At 50.4% G+C, this 15,891-nt stretch overlaps 1 protein-coding gene across 7 annotated transcripts in view; it reads left to right on the top strand.

Annotated features, from left to right (window-relative positions):
* Positions 1-15,891, top strand: part of DTNB (dystrobrevin beta) — a 106,876-nt gene that overhangs the window by 44,631 nt on the left and 46,354 nt on the right. For all 7 annotated transcript variants that reach the window (XM_083605184.1, XM_083605187.1, XM_083605183.1 and 4 more), the window contains exon 10: positions 13,080-13,157. In XM_083605184.1, the coding sequence (XP_083461310.1) occupies positions 13,080-13,157 (78 nt within the window). The remainder of the gene's footprint in view (positions 1-13,079; positions 13,158-15,891) is intronic.

Genomic DNA, 15,891 nt, shown 5'->3' on the forward strand with positions numbered 1-15,891 from the left:
CTCCAGCAGGGAAGGTTTGCTGTCTTTGCTTCTCTCTCTCTCTCTCTCTCTCTCTCTGCTTTAGGGCTTTTGCATGCACTTGTTCGGGGCGCTGCAGGGAGCCCTTTCCCGCGGCCGAGTGAACTTCTCAGAACCCGGTGGATGAAAAGAAACAACCTTTTCCAGCAGTTCTTTGTGGTTCTTTGTTATGGGGTGGGAGGGGGTTGTAGGTGCAAAGCTCCCTCGCCTGGTGCCTTTGAAGGAGGCTCCTTCGACAGCAGGGCAAGGGGCAGCTGCTTCCTGGGCAGCTGTCGTTCTCAAGACCTCCTTGAGATGCTTCGAGACCAAAGGTCCTTTGCAAAGTGGCCTCTTTAGCGGGAAGGGTTCGGGGTGCCGGGCGGGAGGAGAGACATCTGAAACTGCGGCCATACAAGTTCAGGGGCCGACAAAAGAACTCTTGGATTTATCTTAATGTTTGCCACTGATCTCTGAAGAATTGCTCTAGCGATGACATCTAAACACTCCTCTGTGGTTCCTGATGCCTTTTTCTGTACCAGACCCCATCATGCATGAAAGCTCTTCTTCCCTCTCCACCCCTGAACTATGTTTTCCCCCCTCCCCAGAAAAAAATGTGAGCATTTTATAAAGCTGACTGAGAGTTTTAGCACCAGAACACGCTGTTTTGAGCGGCATTGTTCTAATTAATGTAGATTAGCATTTGCTGTTTAATGCTCACCTTTTTTGATGCTCCCTTTTCAGACAGGATTTCTGCTCTTTTTTAAATTGGAAGCCAGAGTCTCCCAGCCACCCTTTTCCGATGAAATATAGCTAGTCTGGTGAGTTCCATCAAAAGGGAGGCTGACATATGTGACTCTCAAAACGGCTTTTGCTCTGTTCCCTAAAGATGGATGGATGGAGAGCCTCTGCCCAGGCTGAGTGGCAGGAGGCCATGATCCAGGCCCTTTAGGCTGGAGCAGGGAATCTGCTCTCTCCTCCTGGCCGATTGCTTGGATAAGGGGAGCAGCCTTCTCCCTCCCTGATATTACAGGGGGGGGGGTCCACAGCCATGTCTCTCTCTCCTCCCCCCTCCCCTTCAGCTGTGCTAACAGAAGTTTTGGGAAAGGAATGAATCTGGGGAAATAGCCACTATGACACCTGGGGAGTCCAGGGCACCGTGGTGGTTTCCAAATTTGACCCAAGTTTTATATGTTTGCTACCTGATTTAAGGCACAGTTGCCCCTTCAAGCCTGTGCACACACAAAAAATTATTTTAAAAGATTGCCATTTGAAAGACATAATACACACTCCTCAGAAATATAAAAGCATTAATAAAGGCAGCAGCAATTAATATAAAGCAGAATGTAATAATTTCTTGAAATGAGGTCGCTCTCTTTCCTGGAAAGAGTCTCGTAAGTGACGTTACCCTTAGGCTGTCTGTTTGTGGGGCGTATGTGTTTGTGCGTTGCACAGATATAGAACCCCCCAACGTATGAGATGCAGAATGGCCTTGGTGCTCTGTCTGGGGGCTCAGCTGACCCACTGCCTGTTTACGTGCCCCATAGCGATTGGCAGGGCAGCCAATGACTAGATGACCCCAGGACTCCCTCCTGACTCTGCAGTGATTCTGTAAGTGAGGCAGGCAAGCGTTTGATAGCACAACAGGTGCTAGGACATTGGCCGGACAAGGGACACGCTCCCCCCGGGATCCCCTTTCAAAGGGGTGGGGGCAACTTCTGCGCAGCAAGTGGCATGTTTATTTGGATGGGGCAAGCAGACGGGAACTCCTTCAGGTGTTTGGGCCTGAGCTACCTGCTCACTTAAGCATCTCCATCTCCTAGGCAAGCGCAGGGTTGACTCCAGCCTGGGTGCCTGATGCCTCCCGAGTGGGTGGGGACTTGACAATGGAGACTGAGGGAGGGGCAGGCTCTGGTGGCATGGGAGGGGCCCCATGGTTGGAGGCAAGGCTGACACTGGGCACCTCAGGCAGTAGGAAGGACCAGGGAGGGATGACGTGGCAGCAACCCACTGGGTCCCTCCCTTGGCTTGGATTCCTTGCCCACTGTGACCCCTTCACAGAGCTGGAAGGGAACCCCAAGGGTCATCTAGTCCAACCCCACAATGCAGGTGCACAGCCTGGGAGTCATTTTGTTGTTTTTTTTAAATAATATTTATTAACAGTTTAAAGATTACAAAAAAAAGAAAAAGAATTAAACAAAACAATACGATACATTACAAAAACAAAAACACTACATAAAACATTGAATTAACAAAACAAAACAAAACAATTAAAAACACATCCAATAATTTCAGTGTCTTATCTTTCATTCACTTGTTTCCGCGACCTCCTCACACCTCCCTTTTTGTATTCCACTTCAGTTAACTGTTTCAGCAATTCCTTTCCATCTTCCTCTGTTTTCTATCCTGTAATTTATCTTAACATATTCTAATCTTATTTTTCCCTTTAACGCATTAACAATCTATTTGTACTTAGTTCCTTATAATATTTCTGCTAAAGCCATATAACTTCATTCCAGCATTTTTCTAACATTCATTGATTTTACAGTATTTCTGTAAATAATCTTTAATTTTTTTCCAGTCTTCTTCCACCAACTCTTCTCCCTGGTCTCGGATTCTGCCAGTCATTTCCGCCAGTTCCATATAGTCCATCAGCTTCATCTGCCATTCTTCCCGGGTGGGTAAATCTTGTGTCTTCCAGCCTGGGAGTCATTTTGGACTCACAGCTGTCCATGGAGGCGCAGGTCAATTCTGTGTCCAAGGCGACTGTCTACCAGCTCCATCTGGTACGCAGGATGAGACCCTCCCTGCCCACAGACTGTCTCACCAGAGTGGTGCATGCTCTGGTTATCTCCTGTTTCGAATAGTGCCATGCGCTCTATGTGGGGCTTTTGCGTAAAAAATCCCTGCGTCCAGTAAGCTTCCCTGCGTGGCTCTGCTTGGGAGCTGACCTGGCAGGAGAGCAGAGTAGCAGCGGTCCTGTGTCCGTGTGAGATGAGGGATAAATCAAGTCCAGAGACAGTTCGGTTCTTATCTCTAGAAGCGTTTATTTACAAGCCATAAATCAGTCTTTCTCCATCGGAGCTTTCTTGCATTTTCTCCCGTGCTCCAAAAGCACACACACAGCCTCTGAGCTGAGCTGTGTCTCAGTCAGAATCGAAAGTAAGTCTGAATGCAGTCACACGCTGTGACTCACTTCTCTGCGACAAGCTCCTCCCAGATAAAGGACACCACGGAGTTTTAACCCTGTCAGTTCCAAACTCCACACCCCCTCTTGTCCTGCATCTGGGGACAATAGCCAACAATGCTTTCCCCATACACAGACCCTCACAGAACTCCTCGTGCTTCTGGAAGGTTAATGGTTTTGTGAAACCATCAGCGAGGTTCTTGGTTGAGGGACAGTATTTTAGAGCAACTAGCCCCTCATGAACGCTCTGACATACATTCCGGAACCGTATGTCCAAATGTTTGGTCCTCGCCTTGAATTGCCCTGTCTCAGCCAATTTGAGGCATGGTTGATTGTCTTCATGCACCACAACGGGCAGACAATTCTCTCCACAGATTTCCTCCACCAAACACACATAGAACTCCAGTTCTCTGCAAACCTCTGATAGCGCACTGAACTCAGCTTCAGTAGATGAAAGCGCTATGAGACTTTGCTTCCGGGACCTCCACCCAATCACTGAGTCCCCAAACTTTACCACTAGGCCTGACACTGATTTGCGATCCTCAAGGTTAGCCCAATCTGAATCCACCCAGGCGGTCAGCTTGACATCACCCTCAGCTGACATCTTGAGGCAAAAGTCTTTGGTATCTTGCAGGTAACGTAGCACCCGCTTAATACCATTCCAGGCCTGCACACTAGGACTTGAAGCCTCTCTACTGAGCAGATTGACAGCAAACGCTATGTCTGGTCTGCTCCACTGTGACAGATACAACAGACTACCCAGAGCTGACTGAAAGAGTGCAGTATTTTCGAACACCACGCGCTCTACTTGCTGACACTCCTTCACGTACCCAGTCTCCATGGGTGATCTGGCACCTGCACAATCAGACATTCTGAACTTCTCAAGCAACTGTTCAATCTTACCTTTCTGGCGAAGCAAAAAGCTTCCATCACTTGCTCTTGTGATCTCTACGCCTAGATAGGACTTGACATCTCCAAGCCGCTTTAGCTTGAACCGCTTTCCAAGCTCCTTAGCAAACTTCTCTACCTGTTCACCTGTCTGTGTCATGAGCAAGATGTCATCAACAAACACCTGAGCCACTTGCTGTTGCAAGCCTGAATCTCTAATGTAAAGACAACTGTCTGCAAGAGATCTCTTAAAACCTAGCTCTTCTAAGGCTTCATGTAGGCACATATTCCAATTCCTGGCAGATTGGCGTAATCCATAGATGGATTTGTGCAACCGCCACACGACGCCTGGCTCACTGACTTCGAACCCTGGAGGAGGAAGCATGTACAACTCCTCCTGGAGATCTGAGTTCAGGTAAGCGACATCTACATCAAAATGGTTCACCTTCCAACCTCTCTGTGCTGCTATCGCCAAAAGCGTTCTCAAAGTCTCCGCTCTCGAGGTTGGCGAATATACCTCTGTGAAGTGGACACCCTTTTTCTGTGTGAATCCACGGGCCACTAATCTCGCTTTATACTGTGGTTCTCCTGCTTCTGTGGGTTTCAGTCGGTAAACCCATCTGCAGCTCACAGCTTGCTGGTTAGCCGGCAGCTGTGTGAGTGAGAACACTCCAAGAGACTCCATTGAGTTCATCTCCTTCTGCATCGCCTCATGCCATTTGCTGGCTTCTTCCCAAGGCAAGTTCTGAACATCCTCAAAGGATTCAGGTTCACATCTAGCCACACCAACCCAGACACTCGTGGCTTCATACCTTTCAGGTGGCTTCCCTTTGGTTGATCTTGCTGACCTCCTCAGCGTGAATTCTGGAACTGCGCCTGAATCACCTGGATCAACCCTACCACCCTCAGAAACATCCCCCTCTGACCTGCTGCACCGTTTAGGGCGAACAGCTGGTCCTACTGGCGAGGATGATTCACTCCCTAGCTCAGACTTGACAGAGACCTTTGGAGGGGTCCTGGGACTCCCTTTTGGAGAGAAACGGAGCCTCTCCCTTGGAGATCCCGGCTCTGGACTCTGTGGCTGTGGACTGTGCACCTCAGCAACAGGTTCAGCCTCGTCCTCCTCCTCTTCCTCATCTGAGTCTAACAGAACATCTGGATTCCCGTGAAGACGCTTCCACCCACTCTGCTCGCAAAACTCAGCACTGCCGCTAATAAGCAGCTTGGACTGGTTGCCAGTAGGGTATGCGAAACGCCACGCCTTTGAACCCGGCTCATAGCCTACAAAGATCATCTTCCTGGACCTTGGCTCACCCTTTCTGCGCATGGCCTTTGGAATGAGGACCCAAGCCTCATAGCCAAACACTCGCAGGAAGTCCACTTTCGGTTGCTTCCCATGCAGCAGAAAGTACGGTGTGTCTCCCACACTTGAATTGAACACCCTGTTCTGAACAAAGCATGCTGTCTTATAACTCTCGGCCCAAAAGCGCTGTGGCAAACCCGAGTCTGCCAACATAGCATTCGCTGACTCCTGTAGTGTGCGAAATTTTCTCTCTGCAACCCCATTCTGTTGCGGACTGTAGGGGGCAGTCAGTCGATGACTGATACCCTTCTGCCTGAAAAACGATTGCAGCGCAGAACCTGTGAACTCCCCCCCGCGATCAGATTGAAAGGAAATCACCCTGGTAGAGAACCGTAGCTCTACCGCTGTGATCCAATCCCTGATCAGTGCAGCTGCCTCTGACTTCTGTCGCAGCGCAAAAGTCCAAGAATGTCTCGAAAAATCGTCAATCAGAAGCAAAACCCATTTAGACCCAGCTAAAGAAGGTGTCGGCATGGGGCCTGACAAATCTGCATGCACAAGTTCGAAGGGTTTGCTGGTTCTCCTCTCTGACCTGGGGTATGTGCATGTTGTGACCTTCGATTGCTTACAGGCTTGACAATCTAGGTATCTGTCACATGCCTTGAACCTACACCCAATGGTGTTGCCTGTGGCCTTCCTCACATATGACCACCCAACATGCCCAAATCTCCTGTGCCATAAGTGTATACAATCATGGTGTGGTGGGACATTAGCACACTGCCCTTGGGCATCTTCAATGGACTCTCCACTAGCCCCATTTTCCACCAGCCCCATTTTCCCACCAGTCCCATTTTCAATGGGCATCTCCACTAGAAAGAGCCTGCCTTTTCTCTGGACACTGTAGATCTTCTTCCCATCCCTGTAGAAGGAACACAAATTGTTAGAGAACAGAACATCGAACCCAGCAGCCATCAGAGCTGGCACACTTAAAAGAGAGTGGGCAAGCTCGGGGACCACATAAGCTTCTACCCAATGATCTATAAAAGAACAATATAGAAATCCAGATTCAGTCAGTGGTCTTTGAGACCCATCTGCTAAGGTGACATAGCGTCCAGTTTTAATTGTCTTGCAGTCCCGCAGGAGCTCTCGGGATTTGACGAGACAGTGAGACGCTCCCGAGTCGACAACAAGAGATAAAGAGTGTCTCTGGCTGTCTTCCAAAGATGCCATGGCGCTGCTCACGTTCCCATCGGTTGCCATGGCCACAGCCTCCCCCCGACTGAGGCTTTTGCCTTTTCTCAGAGACACCATCGCAGCTGTGAGGTGATAAGACGCCTTGTTTTTCTTTTCCTCCTGGCCTGCTGCTTTCCCACGTCTTTGCTGGGAACTGGCCTTGGGAACCTGCTTTGTTGACATTCCACACCGGCCGGTGTCCTTGGCAGCCTGGGCCTCTAGTGGATGCTTCCCAGCGCTGTTGGACGTCGTCTCAAAGCACAAACAACTTTCAAAGCCTTTCACTTTCTCAGAGCTCTTGGAATGGCCTGCCTGGCCTGCCCCCCCACTCCGTCTTGGGGTGCAGCCTGTGCCCTCTTTCACAGCTCTCAGCTGCTCTCCAGCACCATCACACAGACGTGTCAAAGCAGAGAAACAGCTTCCCGGAACAGCCCCCTCTGGTCTGGCTCTCCCTTCAGCCTGAGGCTTGCTCCCTTGGCCCTCGGCTTCCTCCCGGCCCTTGGCTCCTGCTGAGCTTTCGCACAGACTCCTCAGCACCTGCCAAGCGGCCTGAGCCATTTTAACGCCCTCCAGGTGGGGCAACAGCAAAGCGTCCACACTTGCTTTCAAGATGCAGAGCTCTCTCTGCTCTCTCTCACTCAGCAGAGCAGCAGCATGCATGGGTGGGGCCGGCTCCTTCTGGACTGGACTCCAGAGCCCTGTGGCCACAAACCATCCCCTTGCTCTTCTTGACCAGGCCTCCCAGTTGGCCCCATTCAGTCTCTCACCGGGGTAGCTGTCATGGCCTTGCTGTTCCTGAGCAGCAGCCATCTTCCTCCCCCCGGGGCTTCAGCGTACTCACAAGTTTGCCAACAAGCTGGACCTCTGAAGCAGCCGCCCGTCTTGGCCTTTGGCTCCTCTCTCCAGCTTCTCCCACTGCCCTTTCTGGCAGGAGATCACCGCAACTCAACGCTGGCAGCCTTCTCCCTTCTCACACTTGTCAGGAAACGCGTAACTTCCATAACCTTTGCGTAAAAAATCCCTGCGTCCAGTAAGCTTCCCTGCGTGGCTCTGCTTGGGAGCTGACCTGGCAGGAGAGCAGAGTAGCAGCGGTCCTGTGTCCGTGTGAGATGAGGGATAAATCAAGTCCAGAGACAGTTCGGTTCTTATCTCTAGAAGCGTTTATTTACAAGCCATAAATCAGTCTTTCTCCATCGGAGCTTTCTTGCATTTTCTCCCGTGCTCCAAAAGCACACACACAGCCTCTGAGCTGAGCTGCGTCTCAGTCAGAATCGAAAGTAAGTCTGAATGCAGTCACACGCTGTGACTCACTTCTCTGCGACAAGCTCCTCCCAGATAAAGGACACCACGGAGTTTTAACCCTGTCAGTTCCAAACTCCACAGGGCTACCTTTGAAGGTGACCCAGAAACTACAACTAATCCAGAATGTGGGAGCCAGACTGGTGACTGGGACCACATAATACCGGTCTTTAAAGACCTACATTGTCTCCCAGTACGTTTCCGAGCACAATTCAAAGTGTTGGTGCTGACCTTGAAAGCCCTAAACGGCTCAGTCCAGGAGAGTCTACCCCCATCATTCTGCCTGGACACTGAGGTCCAGCTCCGAGGGCCTTCTGGCAGTTCGCTCCCTGCGAGAAGCCAAGTTACAGGGAACCATGCAGAGGGCCTTCTCAGTGGTGGCACCCGCCCTTTGGAACACCTCCCATCAGATGTCAAGGAAATAAACAACTATCTGACTTTTAGAAGACATCTGAAGGCAGCCCTGTTTAGGGAAGCTTTTAACGTTTGATGTTTTATTGTGTTTTTAATATTCTGTTGGGAGCCGCCCAGAGTGGCTGGGGACACCCAGCCAGATGCGTGGGGTATAATTTATTATTATTGTTATTATTAACATTTCACAAGGCGCACGTACAGCCTCCCATAACCTGCTGGGTCCCTCTGCAGGGCCACCAACCCGCAGCTCCTTCCAGCCCTCATTCAGATCCGACCACCCTGTCCAGGGCCTCTTCTTGGGGATCATGACACAAACCCACTGCCTCTGTTCCCACCTGGAGGGGCGCTCTTGCGCTACGGTGCAAGGACCATTTGCGGTATCAGAAATTAGAGGGCTTCAGCAGGAAGCCACGTGACATGCTGTGATGGAGAATGAAGCAGTCTGTTCCCCCTGAGTGCCTTGGTGCAATCGTGAGTGCAGAGCAGAGAGGTGAATTGTTGCTTCCTGGCACTGGGCACTCTCCTGCTCCTGCAGCCAAGGGTTGCATTAGCTTGCATGCGCCTGTTCTGCTCCTGTTTGTAAGTGCACCCACATTCGATCTGTTCCCGCCTCCCCTCCCTGCAACAGCATGCTCAGTTTTGCCTCTGCCGCCAGAGCTTTCTGTATAATTAACACCCCGACTAATTCAGGAGGGAAATGCCGCCGCGTGCTTTGAGACTGTGGCAATGGCAGGCTCAGAAAGCTTCTTGCCTGGTACTGTTCTGACCCAGCAAGCAGCGCCACCGGCGGTGAGGGATCCGGCCCAGTTTTGTCATGTGGAGTCTCTGGGTGTCTCTGACGTTTCTGCAAAGAGCAAAAGGAAGTTGTCTTTGGAAAGGCAAAAGTGCTTCTTTTCCTCCTCTCATCCTTTGAGACAAAAATGAGGTCAGGAGGAGTGCTGGGCAAGGGAAGCTGAAGCGGGAGGAAAGAGAAAAAACTGGTTTTCCCTCCCCTCCCCACCGAAATTTGCTGCCTCCAGGTTACTAAAAACTGCCCCAAGTGCAGTGTTCCGTGGGCTTTCTTTTCTCTAATCTCTTTCTCTCTCCTCCTTTTCATTTTCTTTTTTTGTGTTAGAAATATCCAGCACCAATTTCTAACCTCTTGGCAGCAGTGTCATCCAACCCTGGGTTCTGTGTGTGGGCACCTTCACTGCCATGCCAGGGCAAACTTGAAGTAGGTTTGATAATCTGGACGGACGGACGGAGCCGTTGCTCAGAGGCCGGGCTGCTCTTCTGTTCTCTTCTCAAGGCTGCTGCTGGCTGAGGGGTCCTGCTGTTCAGCTCGGCCAAGCAGCCAGTTGCACACTCATCGAATCATAGAACTGGGATCTCAGGGGTCATTTAGTCCAACCCCCTGTAATGCAGGAATCTCAGCTAATGCATCCATGACAGATGGCCATCCAACCTCTGCTTTAAAAAAGAGTCTTTGACGGTGTGCTGGGCCCGGGGGTAGCCCATGAAACACGGTCCAAGTCCGGTCCAGAATCCAAAGGTTCCACTGGGAGTCAGTCCGACAGGCCAAGGCAGGAAACCAGGCAAGGACAGGGGCAGGATCTAGCGTACAGCAATGTTGCTCCCGCAACCTGGGGCAAGGTCAGACAGCCTTTTATCTTAGTTGGGGTAACGGCCGGTCCTGATCCCCCAGCGACTCACCTCCCTGTCTCGCCCAAAGGCAAGTGCTTCTCCTGCGAGTACTCAGGTCTCTCCTTCTCTCAGACCTCAGTCTCTGCAGCTCAGGAGACGTCGGTGGGTGACTAGACCCAGGGGCCGCCTCAGCCTCTCCTGACCCAATTGGTAGTGGAGCAGCTGTAGGTGATGTCCCAGCTGGAGGCAACGAGGGAATCCCCACATCTGGAGCCAGGGCAGGCTCAGGCCCCTGACTTGGCCGGTGCTTGTTGCCGGGGAACCTGTGCAGACTGGGACCCTTCAGGATCAGGCCCCAGACTTGGTTCAGATGATGCCTCAGGCAAAGGATCCAGTGCAGGCTGAGACTCCTCTGAGTCGGAGCCCAAGTCCCAGGCCATCACAAACGGATTAGTCTTTGTACCCTTCCATGGGGCAGAGGCAGGGGCTTAGTGATAAGTGTGTGACACGGCCCCCTGGTGCATTTTGACTATGTTTTCATTTTTATAGGCCCCATACCAACCAGAGCAAGGAAATAATTCCCCAAACACACACACCCTTCCTTCCCTACACCACAGCAGCATTCATTTTGCTACAGATTGGAAATTGGAGGCAGCAGAGGACAAAAGCACATTGCCCCCCTCCCTGTTTTTTTTCCAAATTCTGCCACCCTTAGTGCAGTTGCTTCAGCAAGAGATGTGGGACAGCAAGAGGGTCTGGCAGGCGGAGGAAGGGCTTTCTCACTGCTGCTTGCGATTCTTGCAGACCTTGGGGACCACTGGTGTGGGGAAAGAGAAGGATGCTGTTTGACAAGCACACAGAGTACAATGAGATTGAGTGTTTGTGGTGGTGGGGAGGTTCGGTTAATTTCATAGTGTTGCAGGAATTTATTTATAGGTTGGGGGGGGTTGCCCCTCCAGCAGATATCATGCACATGCAGCCCACTACCAAAATCAGCACAATCACTTTTGTGACTTGTCCCCACAAAACACTTCATCACAGTTTCTTCCTATCTATTCAAAGGGCCTTTGCTGCACGATACCAAATGTAAAAATTCATTGATAGATGTACCTATGTACTGGCTCACTGGGAAAACTTCAGAAATTCATATAGACAGGTGAGCTCAGCTGCTCAGCAGCCCCTCTGCCTGAGGGATAATCCCTGGCATCCTGATACCTGAGTGCCAGACAGGTAGCCATTCCAGAAATAAGGTTTGATTAACTTGGCTGGGAAACAGGGAAATGTAAATATCTCTTTTCTTACACTTGATGGGTGTTTGGTGGAGGGCAAGGGGAACCATGGGGCAGGGTCCAGGATGCTCAGATTACTGCCACCAGACCTCCCCTTTCATGATGTAACTGTGATGTAGTTTGGGGGGTGTAACATGGGGATTAGCAGCTAATAAAAGTTTGGGGGCTCTTTTGTTCTGGGCTTCCATCTTGTTCCACCTGGTGGCAGGTGGGAGTCCTGCTGGACAGTCTTCAATAAAGACCAAGCCTACTGGCTGCTGTTTTGCTCTGGTATTCCTCGCTGGTGGCCTTGTTTTTTGTCCAAGGGAGCCCTCAGATTTCTCTGTTAACAGTTGTACACAGGTTGTACATTGACAATTAAAGTATTATTATTATTATTATTATTATTATTATTATTATTATTATTATTATTTCAAGCTTTGCTGGGTGACAGCTTGAGGCAGCTGCAGACAAGCAGGTTTCTGGTTGCCTACTGAATGTTCTGAGCCTTGTGTGTTTGGTGGAAACCACAGGATGGAAGAAGGGTGCTCTTATACTGCTCAGGTTCTGCTTGCGAACTTCCCATGGGTGCATCTGGTTGGCCTCTGTGAGAACAGAGTGCTGGACTAGGTGGGTCTTTGGCCTGATCCAGCAGCCTCTTCTGATGTCCTTGCTCCAGTCCCAGAAGGGCAAGTGAGCATCTGCATCTGGCTACTCACCCTGCAAACAGCTGTGCTTCCATCTCTCCCTTGCACGTGGTAGCGACTGGCCTGTGAAACTTTGAGAGGAACTGGACTGAACAGGAGGAAGTTGCTGAGTTGCCTAATAGAGGGAGCAGAGAGAGGCTTGGTCTGCTGACGGCAGGGATTTTGTTGTTGCTTTTTGGTAGTATGCAGCTGGACACAAAATGTGGAACCGGGAAAAGAATTATGCAGCTGGTAAAATGCAGGACAGGACTTGACATGTGTGTTTGTTGAGCACTTGAATGACTGGCAGTGCCAGGGACAGATGGCACACAAATTATAGCAAGGTACAAGGCACTCGGTCTCGTCATTTCACAGTTGGCTTTTATTTGTTTGTGAGCTGCCTCCAAGCTACTGAAATGTAAGGCAGTCATAGCAGATAGATCGATGAAGATGTTGCCCCAGTGTGCGGCATCTGTGGAAAAGGCGAATGCCATACAAAGGATCTTTAGGAAAGGAAAGGAAAATCGGACTGCCAACATCACCTTGCTGTTATACCAGTCTATGATGCAGCCACACTTCGAGTGCTGTGTTCAGTTGGGTCAGCTCACCTCCGAAAGGAGATTGTAGAGTTGGAAAAGGTTCGGAAAAGGGACGCTGAGATGATCCAGGGGAGACAGCAGCTCGCCTGTCAGGAAAAGTTGCAGTGCCTGGGACTTCTTAGGTGAGAGAAAAGGGGAGTCAGAGGCAACGTGATTGAAGTTTATAACATCGTGAAGAATTTTATAATTGAAGAAGAATGGACTACTTTAAAAAAATATTATAGTCAAATGAAATCGCAGGCAGGATTCGAGGCAGAAGCGGAGGAAGCAAAATGGGAAAATGTTGGTAAATAGAGGAACTTTTTTCTGACAGATAAAGACATAATGTAGTAGAAAAGATTTGAGTACAAACACTGCGGAGGTGGGAGCGGGAAGTCAATTTATGAAACAATGCAATTATTTGAGATGAGGATCATTGTGAAAATGTTTGGAAAATCTAATAAAGAATTATACCACAAAAAAGGAAGTGGGGGCAGAGTCTCCAACCAGCTACGGACCCCGAAGAGTCCGTGGTTGGTTTTCCTCCAGCCCTGCACCATCTCTTGGTCCTCGGCCATAACCCACCATAAAACCTTTCTGTTTCAGCCCTTCCCGGCCCCTCGCAAACATGAATGATGCCATGGTGACCCACATGTCCTCCGGAGCCCCGACTCCAACGAAAAGGTAGGGATGTGCACTCTGTGAGGGGTGGGAGATGGGGGGCTCCTCTGTGGGTGCTGTAGAGAGAAGAAGCAGAGATGGCAGCTCCTGCTCTGAGTGTTCTGGATATTGCTAAAACCAGGTTTGATTGCTGGTGGTGTCTCTGCTGCTTGAGGTTCCCCCCCACAGGGCATTTGATCCATTTCTCGCCACCTGGAGGAGGCACTGGGGTTCCCTGTCAGCTGGGACCAGCCCTTCTCTCTCTCCCCACCCAAACCACCACCCTTCAGGTCTGAATTCCTCCCCACCCCCACCCCCACCCCCATGACCTGCTGTGCAGAACCTGAAACAAGTTCATTTCCCAAATGTCAGGAGGCAACTGAGGAGGATAAAACCACAACTGACGGCTGGAGAGATCTGATTTGGCGTTTCCCATTGACTCTCTCCTTCCTTAGGCGAAGATGAATTGAAGTCTTCTTTTTATGTTCCTTTCGCTTGTTTTTTAATCATCAGTTTTGTCTCCTTTTCTCTCCTGCATATAAAGGCTACGTTTGTTTTGATCTTGTCCCTTAAGTGAGTTTAATGTACAGCCATACCTCGGGTTGAAGTAGCTTCGGGATGAGTATTTTCGGGTAGCGTTCCGCGGTGACCCGGAAGTAACTGAGTACATTACTTCCGGGTTTTGCCGCTCGCGCATGCGCAGATGCTCAAAATGATGTCACGCGCATGCGCGGAAGCGGCGAATCGCGACAGGCGCAGGTGCAGGTTGCGTTCGCTTCAGGATGTGAATGGGGCTCCGGAATGGATCCTGTTCGCATCCAGAGGTACCACTGTAGAAGGATTATCCTGACTGGGATGAACGGTGCTTGTCTCTTACTTGGCCCAGGGAGCTACCTTAGACTAAGCAGGGACCATTCTCCCATTGGGTTTGATCTGTCTTTGAACACTTCTTAAGGGCACAGTGGAAAGGAAAAGAAAGAGGGGAACCTACTGACCAGGCAACGTTCTCGAGTGGGCATTATCTGGAGCTCCAGGAAGGGGCTGGCTCTGGGAGTAACATCTCCATCTTCCGCTGCTCCAGCTTCTCCTCCCTGCCTGGAGGAGGCGGCAGAGTCAGGAAGAGAAGGCGCAGGAGCAGCTGCAATTGGGCAACATCAGAGAGGGCACAACCCTGGCAGGACCAAGCCAGAACTGGCCCTAAGCTAAGGCACCAAAGCGTTTGGCACTCGCACATGGGCTCGCACATGGCTTAGGAACACCAGGAAAGCCTGGCTGCTGTCCTCTCCTCTCGTTTCCAGCAACTGCTATTCAGAAGCATCACTGCCAAGCCTAGCCATTATGGCTAGTAGCCATGAGGAACCATTGCCCTTCATGAATTTGTCCCATCCTCCTTCAAAGCCACCCAGTCAGGTCAGAGGAAGCGAGAGGCACCTGTCCCTGCCAGAGCAGCCCTTGCTAAGCAGCTATGCCTTCAGCAGTCCTCCACTGTCTTGCCCTGCCTGTGCCATGTTCTCACATCAGTTTTGCAGTTTTCACCTCCAGAGTTGAGGAACGAGAATGTTCTGCAAGAAGCGCCACTCTTGAACATTCAAGCAGAATCCGAGCTCTCTGTTTCCTGCTGTCTCTTTCAGGATTCAGGTGGAGGAGAATGTTGGTGGAGCAAGTTTCTTCTCGTTCTTCCTCTCTCCTGCTTGTTCTTCTGCAGCTGCCCTCTTCCCATGTATCACAGGCTGCTTTTCTGACGTTTCCAGACAACAGGGTCCGGATTCTGCTTGCCTCTGCCCAACTGCACATTTTATTAGAAGCCTTGAGACTCCGATGCCCACATGCCTTTCTCTTTTGATCTAGGCCAGAGGGAGGCCTGCTTGAGATATGCCGCCTTGTGAGCAACGCAGAGCCTCCTTCCACAGACGCAACCTGAGTTGGGGTGGAGCTGGAGCCCACGGCCTCGTAAACGGGAGTCTAGCCAGACCATAACGCATCCAGCAGCTCGCTTTGTGTTTGCTCTGCCCGTAAAGTGATGTCACGGCGAGTGTTACAAGCCCTGGTTACGACCGTGTTGCCCTGGAATGGGGGGGCGCAAAGACAGGTCGTGGCCTTTTGTACTCCGGCACCGGAAAGCCAGTAGCGGAGCCTCGGGCATCCCTGAACTCCTGCTTTTCTTAGGAGTTCTGGTCTTACGAGAAAGGGAGAAACCATTTGGGCAAGGAGACTTATAACAGGCTTGAGAAATGTAACACATGAAGATCAGACAGGATTTCTACCCACAAGGCAACTGAGGGATAGTGTGAGGAACAGTGTTGAATATCACTGAATATTTTGAAAAGCGTGGTGATAAACAGATAGCCATGGGTTTCTTTAGATGCTGAAAAAGCCTTTGAACTGCCTTTCTCACAATCTGACCCACGAGTTCTAGTCTTATGAAAGAGGGAGAAATACTCTTTCCATTTTCTCAATGCCGTTCACAATTTTATTTACCTCTTCCATGCCCCCCCCCCTTACTCACCTTTTCTCTCTCCCCAAGAGCTCGAAAAATTGTAATTTTTCCTCATGGGGCGGATGCTTCATCTCGCTTGGTCATTTTGGTTTTCCCTTTCTGAACCTTTAATTCAAGCCTCTTCGCTTGGGGGGCCACCGACTTTTGGAATCTTGTGCCTCTGCCACCCTGAAGTTCATGAGAGGGGGGGAGGTCATTGGCTTGCATTGTTTTTGTCCTTTCTTTTATTATGTATTCTGTATTTTTATTCTGTGAACAGCC

The sequence above is a fragment of the Podarcis filfolensis genome (assembly GCF_964270895.1).
Source record: "Podarcis filfolensis genome assembly, chromosome: 3".
In the NCBI taxonomy this organism is placed as follows: Eukaryota; Metazoa; Chordata; class Lepidosauria; order Squamata; family Lacertidae; genus Podarcis; species Podarcis filfolensis.